The following is a 16,016-nucleotide window of genomic DNA, read 5'->3' as shown; positions in this document are numbered from 1 at the left end:
CTAAGATTCAGGTTCCTATTGTGTAGACTGTTTTTTCAAACCAACAGACCACGAAGACCTTCAAGACCAGGTGGACTCGATGAGGCCTTCTGAAACTGGCCAGTCACAATGATCTCAATGACTAGTCCAGGCTGACTTCCAACTTGTAGAAATCGTCCTGCCTCAGTCTCCAGAATGCAGGAATTATGGATGTCAGCCACCTCTGACTTCTTTTTACCTATTGCCTTTTGGATTTGAGGCAGGGTCTTGCTGCGTGTCTAGGCTGACCTTGAAATAGTGATCTCCTGCCTCGGTCTCCCTTGAGCTACCAGACCCTGCTTCTGTTTGTTTTAAAGTGTTTCTTGGTTACTTATAGGGCCTACTGTAAGTGCTAAGTAAATAGGTGTTGTTCAAATTTAAAAAAAAAATCTGCACAGCCAGGCACAGTGGTGCAAGGATTGTAATCTCAGTTTGGAAGGGAGGTGGAAGCTGCCAAATGTCATGAGTTCTAGGCCAGCCAGAGCTACACAGTGAGAACTTGTCTCCATAACCTAAAGTGTGTATATGTCTAATATGGTCACCATTTCTGTTTCTCCAGTACTTGTGACCTCCAGCTGGCTGACTCTCCAGATGCACAGCCCATGGACAGTGAGGGCCAGCTGCATAGCTCCCCTTAGTCATTTGCTTTTCATAGCTAATCTTAAAAATGTACAATTCATTATTCAATAGGAGTTGTCAGGATGCACAAAAGCATTGCTCAATTTATTTGGCAATGGAAATGGCCATTATGGTTTTTTTTTTTTTATGTAATGCTGCTTCTGTTATGTAATTCTTGTTGACTAATGAGCCATCCGTGTTACTTGGTAGTGAGTGACACACAGAAAAGCACTCACTCAAAAGTGCCTTACGCCATCATTATCCCAAAACAGACATTGACGGGAGCCGTGCTATAGAGGATACAGCTTGTGGAACGTAACCATATCACTTGGCCAGAAAAATAGGTTAGCCTTGATGGAGATGCTGAGGGCAGGCTGTGCCTGAGTGGCAGAAGCCACTTGAGAAATTCTTCTTTATTCCTGGGTAAGGGTCCAGAGTTTACTAAAGCAGGTGGAAGATACCCTTTGATTTTTTTTCACATTGTTACTTCTCTATGCGTTAGGTCATAATTTGAACTTGTTAGTTAGCATGCATCCAAGTAATTCTTTCAAAAATGATTCCTAGAAGTTATGTTTCCCATGACTTTGAAAATTCACCTTCATGCCTGAACTAAAATTAACTGTGCCTAAAATGTCGTGATCAAATCTGGGGATGGGGCGGGAGAGATGGCTCTTCGGTTAAGAGCCCTGGCTGCTCTTCTTCCAGGGGATCTGAGTTCAGTTCTAACCACCAGCATGGTGGCTCACAATCATCTGTAAAACTAGTCCTCAGAGATCAGACGCCCTCCTTTAGCCTTTGTGGGCACCAGGCACACACAAGGTACACAGCTGTACATGCAAGCCAAACACTCATACATGTAAAATAAAATAAATCTAAAAATAAAAAAAACTGAGGATGGTACTCCAGATTATTTTTGAATTTTGTAACAGAAGTGAAAGCCAATTTGACTTTTAATACTCTTCCAATGACATCTCCTCCCTCTCATTTCTGGAATGTTCATAGTATTTATTTTCTTTGAGTGGGTACCAATTCCAACTTTAAAAAAAAAGATTTATGTTGTTCTCTCTCTCTCTCTCTCTCTCTCTCTCTCTCTCTCTCTCTCTCTCTCTCCCCTACCGTGGGGTGTGTGTGTGTGTGTGTGTGTGTGTGTGTGTGTGTCCTCAGAGGCCAGAACAAGGGAGTCAAATTCCCTGGAGCTGGAGGTCTAAGCAACTGTAAGCCAGCCGACATGGGCTCCGGGAACCAAATTCCTCTGCAAGAGCAGTAGGCACTCTGAACTACTGAGCCAACTCTCCAGTCCCCACGCCTGCTGTTTTCCTTATAACTGCTCCTCCATTGCCTGTAGCCATCACCTCTGTGGAGAGAAGAGAAGAGAAGAGACCAGAAGAGAGGGGAGGGGAGGGGAGAGGAGAGGAGAGGAGAGACCAGAAGGGAGGGGAGGGGAGGGGAGGGGAGAGGAGATGTGCAGGCTCCCAAGGGGAGCCTCAGGCTCAGGCAGGAGCAGTGGCATGGAAAGGAAGGTTCTAGACCCAAGTGAAGCTACCTAGGAGGCCAGTGAGCAAAAGTTCATTAAAAGCTGACCCCTTAAAACAATGTGGAAGGTTGGTTGGTAGAGAGAGCACTTGCCAGTGTATGTGAGGCCTGTGAAGAGCAGATTCCCGCACATTGTTCTCTGTCCTCCACATAGATCCACACACTAAATAATAAAGTTTGATTCCTAGAATGCACGTAAAATAAAGCCAGGTGTGGTAACACTGGGACTCACTGGCCAGCCAGCCAATCCTATTTGGCAACTCCAGCCAGTGAGAGATCCTGTCTCCAAAATCTAGATGAAGGACTGGAGAGATAGAAAGTGGTTAAGAGCACAGACACCGTTCCCAGCACCCATGTCAGGTGGCTTGCAACCACCTGTAACTCCAGCTTCAGGAGCCATGATGTCACTGGCCTCCACAGGCATCTGTATTCATGAGTACACACCCCCACACACATGCACACACACACAAACTAGATAGATAGTGTCAAGAAATGACACCAAAAGTTGAGCTCTGACCTCTGTAAATTGACATTTTTCTCCCACCCATCAATTCCCAAATAACCACTCAGAGGCTGAATATGAATTATAAACATTCGGCCAATAGCTCAGACTGGTTACTAGCTAACTCTTCCATTTAAATTAACCCATTTCTATTAATTTATGTGTTGCCACGTGGCTCATGGCTTTACCTGTCCTCTAGCATGTCTTGCTTCCCTGGGTGACTGGCAGGCATCTCTCTTGACTCTGCTCTCCTTCTTACCATCATTCTCAGTTCGCTTTCTTACCTAACTTCCTGCTCAGCTACCAGCCTTTCAGCCTTTTATTAACCAATGAGAGTAATACATATTGATAGCGTAGAAAAGGATTATTCCACAGCAGACCTCTATACTCACTCACACACAAACACACAGAGAGGAACACGTACCCAAACCCAGTGGCATAGCACTTGCCAAGTGAACACAAGACCACAGTTTGATCCCTAGCTGAAGGTGAAAAGGGGGGGCTATGGGCATTTGACACAGAAATATTTTGCATCTACAGTCACAGTTAAATACCACGAGGGACGGACGGGCCGTGTCTTGGCACTTGTCTTTACTTGTCACTTGTACATCTTGCACAACGAAGATAAGCACCAAATGTGTAGCAAAGAGAGGAAGCTGACAACAGCTTTAGGATGTGGTCATCCCACTTAGGAAAGAGATGCAGGAAGATGCCTAGGAGAGTAATGAAGAAAGAAGCCCCCCCCCCACCGTGTGTGTGTGTGTGTGTGTGTGTGTGTGTGTGTGTGTGTGTGTTGACCAAAATAAATGAGCAAATCAATTGACCAATTGATAAATAAATAATCCACATGCACCCTCACCTAGTTGGTATCCAACTTTCCCAGAAGCCTCCTCTTTAGCTTCTACTGCTGTGGTCAGCACATTCTTGGTTCCCATCTCACAGGGTTCATGGAGCAGCAGCGTTCCTTCCTTTCTGTGCAATTTGCAAGACACCTGCAGGCTGGATCACAGTGGGAGGTGGCATACATGCAGGGCTAACAAAGATACCACAGGCCCTGGGTTAAGCGAATGAGACCAGTATCCCCGGCTGGATTAACCCAAGCCCTGGACCTCTCTGGGACGCTCATTCATACTTCATTTCTACAGTAAGTTGACCCCAAACTATGATATCTATAACCAGTGGTAGGTTTAACTGCCGACCCAACGTACACAGAGAGGCAAAAAAGAACAGAAAAGACAAGCTCAGTGACACATAGGAATGCACGTAAGAGGAGTTAGACATTACACTGAAGAGCGCCCTGCAAACTTTCGGTCTCAAAACATTCTTATGCTGGTGAGATGGCTCAGCGGGTAAAGGCCCTTGCTGGACAAGTCTGATGACCTGAGGACAATCTGTAGAACCCATATCGTGGTGGAAGAAGAGGTGATCCCATAAAATCGCCCTCTGACCTCCAGAAATGGACCATGGCATGTGTATTCATTCTCTCTCTCTCTCTCTCTCTCTCTCTCTCACACACACACACACACACACACACACACACACACACACACACACAAACACAATTTAATCCAATAAGTATTATTCCACAAGCATCATTCTAAGAGTTGATTGCTCAAGGGAGTAGAAAACAAACGCATTGGAAAAGCAGAACATTTTGTGGCTTTTGGAGGCCTCATGTGTACAGAGACAACTGTTTCCAAAGCCACTAAATTGTAAGACTTTGAACAGGGAAAAGTATTTTTGAAATATTCAAAAGCTTGACTTAGAAAATGGGTCAACATAAGCAGAGATACAGGGTGCAGGGCATACTGAAGAAGGGTAAATTAGAATGTGAATACACATAACACAGGATCAGCTCTTAGGCATGGAGGTACCCACACATCTGTCGAGCTGCTAGGGGAAATACAGGAGTCAAGACAATGGGTGCAACCACGCCGGGGTGGGGCCACACTCTCCAGGGTGTTTCAGGGTGTGGAGATATTTAGTAAGCAAATGCAGGACCGGTTTTTGAATTACCAGGAGACGATACTACAACTTCCCACACTGTAGCCCATGAACTTGCAGGCCTTGTAAAGCAGCTGGGGTCCCACATGGTGCTGGGCTGTAGCATGGCAGTGAGCAAGGCAGAGCAGGTGGGGGACAAGCCCACACCAGACGAACTGATGGACACTAGATCAAAACATCTTTAAGTCCCTCCTGCCCATGCCACAAGGTTCAGAGGAGTCTGAGAGAGAGCCTAAGGCCTCAATAGGATCTGTGTTGCGTATCAAGGTCTCCATGGATACACCAAGGCTGCGTGTTGTTTCTCTAATGATCGGTGACATCTCAGCTCAAAGCTGCACTTCACAGCCTTGTTAGTGTCATCATCACCAGGACAGCAGGCCTAGCTCTTGTCAATGAAGAGGAGCAGAAGTGGTTACAGAGCAGGTATAATTTCCCACTGCCCTTTGCCTCTTCTACGGTTGGAGGGACAGACTCGAGCCTTTGCGCCATTCCCTATCACCTGACAATCACAGTCAGTTTGCAGGGTGTCATAGCAACAGCTTCTGAACACTTCAAACAGGGGAACAGAGGTGAGTGACTAGTATTGAGTTGACAAACTGTTGGGCAAAGCGTCTGGAGAGATGCTCAGTGGTGAAGAGCACATGCTACTCTTCCAGAGCACCCGAGGTCAGTTCCCAGCATTCACATCAGGAAGTTTCCATGGAATCTGATGCCTTCTCACCTCTACAGGTACCCAAATACATACACATGAAAAAAATTAAATAAATTTTAAAACTGTTAGGTATTTCTTTTGGTCTGAAGCCTTGGATATAGATTACTGAGACTCCAAGATCATTTGTAAATAATACCCAAAAATGTTTGGGAGCCTCTGCCTTAGAAGGATGACAGATCAAAAGATGAAGGATCAAAATGCCAGGCTCCTAAATGTCTACATGGAGAAAAGGCAGGTACTAATGAGGAACTCCCACACCAGGTTGGTAGAATAATAAACTTTTGTTGCATTAACTCTACGGAGTTTGTTATCACAGATAGCATTACCCTAAACGATGCCCAGAGTATGTGGGAATCTTTTCCTGAGGCCACAGGTGGTGACAGCAGATAACTCACAATCCCTGACAGTAATGAGCCAAACCACATCCCGCTGGAAGCCACTAAGTCAAGAGAAGGGCATACCTATCGAATACTCAGTCAACACACAGCTCCCCTATCCCTCTCCAGCTAAGACTTACCTCACGGAAAAGGAGAAGAATGTGGACAAGGCAGAGGAGGCTAAGGACTTGGTTCGTTCTAGTTCCCTTTCCGTGACTGTGATAAAACACCCTACCAGGAGCAGCTTAGCGAGGAGAGAGTTTATTTGGCTTATACTTCTAGGTCACAGTCCATCACTAGGAGAAGTTGAAGCAGGGTTTCAAAGCAAGAATCTGGAAGCAGGAACCAGGGAGGAACACTGCTTGGTGGCTCACTCAGGCTCCCCCTTAGCTGACTTCCTTATATAGCCTGGGACCACATCTCCAGGGAATTATAGCACCCACAGTGGCCTGAGCCCTCCTATATCAATTAACAATCAAGACAATCCCTCACAGGCATGCCCACGGAACCACCTGGTGAAGGCGGTTGAGAGTCTTGTCAACTCTGTGTCAAGTTAATCTAACTAGGGCAGAACTAAATGGGACCATGTGATTGTAAATTAAAAGTAGTGTTCTTCCATCAGAAGGTGAATTGCGCAGGGCTTGTGTTGGTTTTGTTTTTTAACTAGGTCCCACTAGCCTCGGCTGGCCTTGATTCCTGAACCTCCTGCTTCAACCTCTTGAATGCTGAAATTGCTCGTCTTCCCCATTTCACTTTGCTGGGGTGATGGTCCAGCTAATGGGGGTTTTCTGCCCACTGGGTCAGGAGCCTGAGCCCCTGCGGTCCTGCTGAAGGGGCTACTACAGGCCCATTAGCCATTTCTTTAGGGCACACTTGTTACCAGGGAAATCAGGATTCTGTCTTGAGCTCTTATGGGACTCGAAGGACAGGTAAGCACACCAAGCCCTGTAACCTGAGTTCAATTCCTGGTTCCTACATGATGGAAGAAGAAAAATAACTCCTGAGAGTTACCTTCTGAGATCCACGCATGTGCTGAAGCATATGCCCCCCTTCACAGTGGAATAAATAAATTCCTTAAAAATTCAAAAACAAATGCAACTTCTAACCCTAGACTCAAAACAACAACAACAACAAAAAAAAAACTTTAAAAACAGGCTCAGAAGGAAGCTCAAGCAGTGTTTTTATTTTGTTTGGTTTTTTTTTAGATTTTGAAAGAAAAACACTGGGGCGGGGCGGGGCAGGGCAGAGCAGGGCAGGGCAGGGCAGGCAAGCTTTAAACCTCAGTGGCTGCTAGGAGGTAGAAGAGATTGACTTTTTTTGAAGTCCAAGGAAGCCAGTGTGTTCAGCAGTCAAGGAACTGTGTGCCAGTTAGAGGCCTTCAGAGAAGGAGTGAGGAGGCCCAGAGGTCAGGGAAATCATGGGCCAGTGTCCAAAAGGAAAAAAGGGAGGAAGATGGAAATTTTGTTTTGTTTTGTTGGAATTCAGAAGAGTGGGTGAGGTGCAAGCTCTGCAGGGGTTGCAGGGGAGGGGCTTCGGGAAGGGCGAGTCAGGGGATTATTATTCCTCCCATCTCTTCGGTAAATCAGTTTTCCCCGAAGGTCAGTCTTCAGGCCAGGCAGCTGACATGCCCAGCTGCCGACATCAGGATGTGATGTTCTAATCTTTTTGGAGCAAAGATGAATGTCACGTCTCCACCCAGGGCCAGAGGCAGAACTCAGACTCCATTGTTTTGGAGAGGAGGAGACATTGCTCCCTCAAAGAGCCTCCACTGATACTACCAGTTTTTCTAAACCCTAAGGAGGGACAGCTGTGATGTTTTCCTTCTGGTGTTTACAGAGGATGGGGGTCCATCTGACAGATTGTATCCTGAAGCTAGTTTGTGGTGGTGCTGGGATTGAACTCGGGTCTTAACTCGTGTTAAGCAAGTGCTCTAACACTGAGCCACATCCTCGTCTCCTCTTCAGAGGGACCTTTAAAGGACCAGTGAGAGTTTTCAAATTCCATTTCAGTGAAACTAGCAACAGTCTCCAAGGGACTGGAATTTTTCTAAGACTCTCATGCTACAACAAGGAATATTGAAGCTTGGTACCAGCCTTGGGGGTGTAGGGGATACACTCGCATCCCTGAGATTCCACTTGTTTGTGTTGACTTGCAGGAGAGGGTGGAGTCAAACAATGATGGGTCAGTGATGGGACACCATGACCAGGACTGCTTGGCTTTGCATTCCCTTTCCCTAGGATCCTGGTGGTGAGCTTGGGGTGACTGGATCCCTTGGCTCGTCTTCCCAGTGTGGCCACATTAAATGAGTCTCCTCTGTTTTCCACTCTTCTTTGTCTCTTGCATTAGTGTGGTGGGGATGTGTTGCCGTTTGCTCCTCCATTGCTGTGATAAAATACTGACTTGGGGAGGAAAGAGTTTACTTCAGGTTTTAATCTATTATTTAGGGATGTCAGGACGGGAACCCAGAGGCAGGAACTGAAGCACAGACCATGGAGGAACACTGCTTACTGGCTTGCTTCCAGGCTCCTTTGCTGTTACCTTTCTCATACAGCCCAGGCCCACCCTGCTTAGGCATGGTGCTGACCACAGGACTGGGTCCTCTAGGTCAATCAGCAATCAGATAAATGCCCCCACAAACATGCCTATAGTCCGATCTGATGGAGGCAGTTCCTCAGTTGCTTTTTCCAAGACATGTGAAGTTGACAAGTAAGATTAGCCATCACAGGGTGTGTGGCTGAGGCTAGCCTGTTGGGGCTGTTGACTCTCTGGGTTTTGCCCTATGGGTTCCAATTATAATTTTGACCCAATATCCTTGGAATTTTAACACAGAGTTTGCTGTCACTATTCTCCATGTTTAAAACTTCCACAATTTAAATGTGTCAAAATTTACCACAACTTACATCAACGGAGCTCAGCTAGGGACAGTATTTCAGCTAGGGGAACACTGGACATCATCTGGAGCATTTTCAATGATTGTGTGCAAGGCCTCGGAGTGCATAGAACACACACACACACACACACACACACACACACACACACACACACACCAAAAAAAAAATAACTGGGCCAGAATTTCAACAGTACTGAGGTTGAGAAAGTCTAATCCAATTAATTTGCTTATAGGAATAGCCACTTCCTCAACTCAAATGGGGTTCTGTAAGGACAAGGTGTCATGTAGGACTCTTATCCTGGAACACTGAAGACAATAAATATGCACGCAGCCAGCAAATCATCAGGTGGCTCCCATTAGGTGCCTTCAGAGAGTCACCTCCTCAGTCATATCCTCCAAACAGCTGGCTCCTTGGATCAGGAGGGTCAGTAAGGTCACTGAGGCTGGGATATGGAGACACGCCTGGAATATTTGAGGTGGCACAATTCACCAGGTGCGCACCACAAGACCCAAAGGTTCGGTTTGCGTTCGTCTTTATTTTCTGCACAGTTCCTACAATGCCCTCAGCTTCTCCCTCCATTGAATAAATGTCACCAAACAATATTGTGATTTGTATTCCATACTTCACATGTGTCATTTCTAATAATTACAAATATATTTGTACCTCCTCTAGCAAAGGTACTCCTTCATCAGTATTATTTCTTTAGTGTTATTTATTTACCTGGCATTTTGTTTTGTTTGCTCTTGGGAGACAAAGTCTCATTCTGTGGCCCAGGTTGACGTCAGACTTCCAGCAGTCCTCCCGCCTCGGCCTCTGGAATGCTGGGATTACAAACCTATCTGTAGGGGCTTGCTTTTAGCCGTGTTAACTGGGTCCGGTGGCAAAAACTGCGTCCAGTCAGCCTGAAGTCTGTTGCCTACTTCACAATGTCACCTAGGGCACCCTGGACCAACTCATAATGTTACTTTCAGTGAGCCCTGCCCAGAAATGGGTCTCGATAGGGGGTCAGGGGTAGATCTGCTTCCAGCCCAGTGTGAATCAGTTCCGGCCAATGAAGCCAAGGCCGGGAGGTGTCGAGCTCCTGAGGTTAGACAGGCTGGCACAAGAGGCCCTGGTTCCTGACGGATGAGGGACCCGAAAAGACAGAAGGCCACAGAATCCGATCTGCGTGTAGGCAGAGGCATGCGACCCAAAGCTGCCTGGGGTACCTCATCTGTTGCCACAGGGGCCAAGGCCACCTTGAACTGATTCCTTGGCCCTGAGCCCCAAACCTGCAGGAGGCGGCCAGAAGCAGCGCAGCCCCTGTACTTCCCAAAAGCGCTACTGAGAACTTTCCCGGCCCGGCCCACAGGTGACTAGAGGGTCAGACCAGACGGAAAGGATCCGCCTATCCCAGCCTGGGGCTCAGAAGGGCGAAGGTTGGTTCCCAAGGCCACGCGAAGCGCCCGAACAGGCAAAACTAATGCCAGAAGAAAGTTAAGATCGCCCAGGCCTCTGCCACGCAACGCCCCACCGCCACCCCCGAGTGCGGCTCTTGCAACAGCTGTCACGGCCGGCGCCAGCGGGACCTAATCCAGCCCGGCAGAGGTCAGAGCGGAGGAGCGATGTCCCACCGCAGTCCTGGCAGGAGCCTCGGGCCGCCAGCGCCGCCGCCGCCGCTGCTGCTGCTGCTGCTGCTGCCGTTGCTACTGCAGCTTCCCTGGGCAGCCGCCCTGGAGCCTACGTCAACAGGTGAGCAGAAGGAGCGAGCGGCCGAGGACGGGGGCCGCCGCCCCGGACCCCCTTCACGCGCCCGCCCGCGGCTGGCCAGAGTCCCAGCAAGTTTACACCCAGGGGTGTCTTGGGTCGCACTTCTTGGTGGGGAGCCCGGCGGGTTGCGCTCCAGCCCTGCCGCAGATCAGCGGAGGCATTTAAGGCGGGAAACTAGGGGTCTGTCAACATCTAAGTATGTGTACCCAGATCGGACGGAGGTGTGATTTGAGGCCGGCCCATGTTCTGCTTCTACAGGCAGACAAGCGACTTTGGCTTAAGAGAATAGATGGCAAACGGGTAATGTCAGTTTGATATGGGACAGGGACAGAACAGAAGGGAGCTATGCTCTTTCCTCCAAATGGCCTCATAATCCAAGAGGATAAAAATCTCCATTCTACAGCCCAAAGAGCTGGGATGGGGAGGAAGTCAGGAATTTGCATAAAGATAAGACAGCTGAGTTGCCAGAGGGCACTGGTGTAACCCTTCCTGTCAGAAAAGCAGGTCTCAACAAGCGCCCTTCCCTTCTCATCCTTCCATATGCAAGACCAAAATGAATTGTTGGGTTATGCAGACTTGGAAGACTCCAAAAGTCAAATTTGGAGAGGATTAATTTGATTTCATAATCTTCTCCATGCTGGCCTTGCCCAAGAATAGGGTGGGCCTTGGGTCTCCTTCCCAAAATCGCTCTGATTTGTGTTACCTTCCAGTCCACAAGCACCTGTACCCTGGGGGATTTTGAGGCGTTTGCTTTCAACATCTGCTCCAGTAAGCGCAGGCCCGTGGGATGAGAAGGCACTGGTCTAGAAGCACCTGGTGTCTCCCCTGATTGAGCTGCATGTTCTTTGGTCTCCCCTGAACACACACACACACACACACACACACACACACACACACACACACACACGCACGCACGCACGCACCTTTCAGTCCTGAGAAGTTGCTGGTTCCTTACTGTGGCCAGCAGTCCTGAAAGGCTCCTCGGCATGGGTTTGAGGATAGTTCAAGACGCTGCAGTGACTCTTGGAAACACATGTAATTCCCTTTGTTCCTCTTTATTCATCTGTTAGTATTAATGTGGGTTCTGTAGTGGAGTCTCCTCAACCTTCCAGTACGTTGTGTAAAATCTGAATCGTAAAGAGCAGGGACTTTGCTATCCCCTGTGCTCCCTGATGTACCTAGCTCAGTACTGTGAGCTCAGTCAGATTTTGTCCTCACTTTTCCTGGGGAGAGGTGAACTAACATATATTCACCCCAGACGGGACACCCCCTAAGCCATCTTACTGGCTCACTTTTACTTTTCAATTTGGGTTTCTTTTTATTCTAGAAATTGGCAAATTATTTTACAGCCACCTCTTCATATTGTTCCAGCTACAGCATACAGTTGACAGAGGACCTGTCCTTGAAGACTGAAAAGCCCATATGTATTTTTCAGAACATCCTTGTATAGTTTTACTGTGTGTGTGTGTGTGTGTGTGTGTGTGTGTGTGTGTGTGTGTGTGTATGTTCAAAACTGGGAATTGAACCCAGGTCCCCATGAATGTTAAAACATACCCTCTACCATCAAGTCACGCCACCCCAACTCTCGCCAATGGAGAATAACCCTCTTAATGGAATGAATGGCCAAGCCGGATGGTCGCTGGAGAGAGTCAACCTCTCTGAGACTCAGAATGTAGCACATTCCTTTGTAAAACTGGTTCTTCATCTGGCCGTCAGCCTTGCAGGGTAAGACTCCAGAAGTCAGTATTTGCAACATGCCAGATGTGATCAGATCTGTGGGAGCCAATTCACCCTGATACACACCCAAGTCTGTTCCCAGACTCATCCTTAATTATTCATTAGAAATATAACTGTCAGGCTGACTGGGTGCTCCTGTAGCCTGCTTCAGGCATATTCTTCCTGCTAGCAGAACACACAAGGAGATGTTATTGGGTTCTACATCTGGGGGTCTGACTCATCTGCCCTCAGAAGAACCTGGAGTCAGCCGGTGGGAGCAGCCATCTGGGTGGTACTTATCTGCTTGGGCCATGTGACTAATGGTGGGCATCTGCCTGGCCACACAGCCAAGCCTCGCCAATGTGCTCTTACTCTCCTGGATGTCATTTAGTCTCCTTGAGGTGTCATGGCCGACAGCTGGTGGTCCAGTCTCAATGGATGCTTTAACTCTGAATTTACTAAAGTGGGTCTCATGGTTGCTCCGTGGGCTTATTTGTAGCATGGAAGTTCTTTATTATCTTTTATTCTTTTAAAGACAAGTTATCAGTGTATAGCCCTGGCTAGCCTAGAACTCACTGTGTGTACCAGGCTGACCCAGAACTCAGAGAGATCTACCTGCCTCTGCTTCCTGAGTACTGTACTTAAAGTCATGAGCCACCGCACTAGCTCACTAGCTCGGTCCTGTTGTCCTTACACAGTGTTCCAATTGCTCCTGTATGCTGAATTTTTAACTTTAAAGGGTGGTTGGTGAGGTATTGCTAGAGTTATTATGTTGCTTCTTTGTACTAGGGCAAAAGAGGAACTTACTTAATATTGTTTAAAAAAAGAGAGGTAGTGAAATTATGGGGAAATGTTTGTGTAAAACAAAACTTGCAACTCTGTGTCCACACCATTCTAGATATCACGTGACATGTGTCAATCTTTTGGGGGAAGTTGTGGAAGTCTTTTGATTGAGATTTGAAAACAGAACAAACACATCTCTGAGAGAGACTGCCCTGCTCTGAAAGGCATCCATCCATCAGTCTGGCACGTGCTGCAGTGGGCCCAGCATGAGGGGCTGACCAGCTACTTAAGCACTGTTCTCCTCAAGATCCTCTGTAAACTCAAGTGACCACCATCTTAATTCATAATTTGAAATCATGAATCAATACACAGGGGCCAGTGGGATTGCTCAGCCGGAAAGGCTCATGGGGCATGAGGCTGACCTGAGTTTGACCCCTGGGCCTCACAGGGGTGGCGAGAGATACCCGACTCCACTCTCCACAAAGCTGTCCTCTGACCTCCCCTCTGGGCTGTGGCCTGCGCACTCACATACATCAGTATACTGTGAATTCCACGTGTGTTCCCACGTGTAGCCTTCCAGTCAGGGTTCCAGTTTGGGATTTAGGTGGCCATGTAATCAAGAAAGAATTGTGCTAGGCCTGAGGGAGTGGATGTGATGACAGATGAGACTCACCTCCCATCCCCAAGGAGCTTGTGATGGAGACTATTGGACCAAACACACACAAATATGTCTCGTTAATGAGTACTCTGGATGAGTGGTGACTCAGAGTACCAAATCTGCCAGGCATGGTGACGCACACCTTAATCCAGGACTCGGGAGGCAGAGGAAAGATGATCTCCATAAATTGAGGCCAGCCTGGGCTACACAGCAAATTCCAGGCCAGCCAGAACTGCATAGTGAGACACTCTCCCCAAAACCCAGGGTAGGGCGGGGGTTGGGGATAGGGAGGGGGTTGGGAGGGGAGAACACAGGCCAAATCAGGATGAGGCCAAGTTGGTGTTCAAGGGGGTAAAAGAGAAGGACCGTTTGGGATCTGAGAAATCTCCAGTCGTCCCCTACATTCATGTTTTGTTGTTTCTTAACCGTTCTTCAGGGCCATTGGCCATTTGCGCCAGCTTCTCACAGTGCGCCCTACTGTGCCTCGCTCCGGCTGCACCCCACAATGTCTTGCTTTCCACTTCAGAGCATCTCTGACTGCAGACTTTACACGGGGTTCTTACAAGCCTGCAGGAGAGGGCTTTAACCCGAGGCAGGGCATCTTACGATTATGCAGGGCAGGAAGAGGCAAAGAAATGTGCCCCTTTCCATCCATGTTCGGATTTTTGTTTGTCTGGAGATGATGTCTGACTATGGAGCCCAGGCTAAGCTTAGATTCACAGCGACCCCCTGTCTCAGCACCCCAAGTGCTGGGGTGACAGGAGTGAGCATGGTCATGACCTGTTGTTCCTCTCCCATCCTTGGGATGGAGCCTGCAGAAGCTTGTTCCACACACTTCCACAGCAGGGCCCAGTCAGATCAGTCAGTCCACAGTGGGGTGGACTCATCGGCTTCCCCCATTTTCTCTGCTCTCCCAGACCTTCATTCTACTCCCAGGGAAAACTTGCCCAAACATCTCTCCTCTGAGCCAGAGATGTGGGCTTTGATGTCTGCACAGAGAGGCAAGCTGAACACCATTTTCTTGCCCGGACACTGCAAAACTCACAAACTAGTTATTTCCTCAGTAACTCTGACGGAGACTTAAAGTAAGTCTAGAAGCCAGAGTGCAGCTTCCTGGGGGCCCTTGTAGGAAGAGAAAGTATGAAGAACCACTGCATACAAGCCAGGTGCGCATAAAAGAGGAAGCAAGTGTGAGGTACATCAGTGAACCTGACCTCAACCCAATCCGAACAGAATAAACCTCAGTGTTGGTATTTTATTTCTCTCATATACCCCACCTGCTCAGTCTCTCTTCTTTCTCTCTTTTTCTCTCTAAAGGACTGATCCAGAAGGCCAACACTGTCACCTAGAGTTAAAAGCCATTCACTCTTCCATAAAATGAGATGCAAAGAAAATTAGTTCTAAACATGAGAGTCAGCCAGACTGGTAGCTCATACCTGTAATACCAGCTCTCAGGGAGCTGAGGCAGGAGGACCGTCATGAGATAAAAGCCAGTCTGAACTACAGAATGAGTTCCAGCCCAACCTGGGCTGCAGAGGAAGATCCAATCTTAAAAGATAAGTGGAGAGAATGCATTTTACAAATTTTAAGGACTAGGCTTTGTTTGTTTGTTTTTTCAATTGAAAATAAGCTCATACAGAATAGTAAAATGCACAAGAAATGTAAAGAGGACATTTGAAGTTTGTTTGTTTCATGGAAAATATGAAAACCACTGGAAGTGCCCCAGCTTTATTTTAAGAAAAAAAAAAACCCTCTCTTTGTAAGGTAGCCTTTGTACAGTCTGACAAATGATCTACAACAGCCACATTTTCAGTTTTGAATGAGTTTATTAAGCAGTAAAAGGGGGATGCAAGACATCATCACATGGGGTGCTCAAGGCACCCTACAGAAACCAGCTGGGAAAGCCCCATTAAGGCGGCCAGCTTCAGTCCCAGGCAGAGCTGCCCTGGGCTGAGGCTTCCAGACAAAGGGACAAATAACTGCTAGAGACACTCTCCTCAGAGTCCATGCTCAGGACTTCCTGCAGAAACTGGCTGGGAAGCTGAGGTGCTACCTGGACTTCAAATTGAGCTTTCTCTCTGTGGACAAACATCCACGACTGAACTTCCAGCCCCTACTACAGGCACCTTTACATCTCGGGATAAATAATAGTGACCTTGGATGGAAACGGTTTAATTCCTAAGCTGTTGTGAAGGACACTGGGTTTTTTATTCCTGGGCTGTTTTGCTGTTCTCTGCCCTCCCCCTGCATCCCCCCTCCCCCCGCCCTCCAGCCCCAGTCACAGATTGGGGTAGGGAACCTATACCCAAACCTTGGAGGACTTTTTTGAGACAAATATGCTTGAGTCTGAAATGAGGTCAGGGCAACCCTGATCCTAGGTCCAGCTTCTCAGGGAATTCAGAGAACACACAACAGTTCAACAATATGATGCACATTACAGCAGCATTTCAATGAA

At 47.7% G+C, this 16,016-nt stretch overlaps 1 protein-coding gene across 1 annotated transcript in view; it reads left to right on the top strand.

The window, feature by feature from the left end:
• The first annotated feature begins 10,080 nt into the window (after positions 1–10,080).
• The window catches only part of Plbd1 (phospholipase B domain containing 1), a 59,361-nt gene continuing 53,425 nt past the window's right edge, over positions 10,081–16,016 (top strand). Inside the window, exon 1 of the mRNA XM_052719602.1 lies at positions 10,081–10,386. Within this exon, the coding sequence (XP_052575562.1) occupies positions 10,260–10,386 (127 nt within the window). The 5' untranslated portion in view covers positions 10,081–10,259. The remainder of the gene's footprint in view (positions 10,387–16,016) is intronic.

This window comes from Peromyscus californicus, unplaced genomic scaffold, assembly GCF_007827085.1.
Source record: "Peromyscus californicus insignis strain IS unplaced genomic scaffold, ASM782708v3 Scaffold_6__1_contigs__length_162567912, whole genome shotgun sequence".
Lineage (NCBI taxonomy): Eukaryota > Metazoa > Chordata > Mammalia > Rodentia > Cricetidae > Peromyscus > Peromyscus californicus.
Note: the sequence above shows the minus strand (reverse complement) of the source record. Positions and strands in the feature narration are given on the sequence as shown.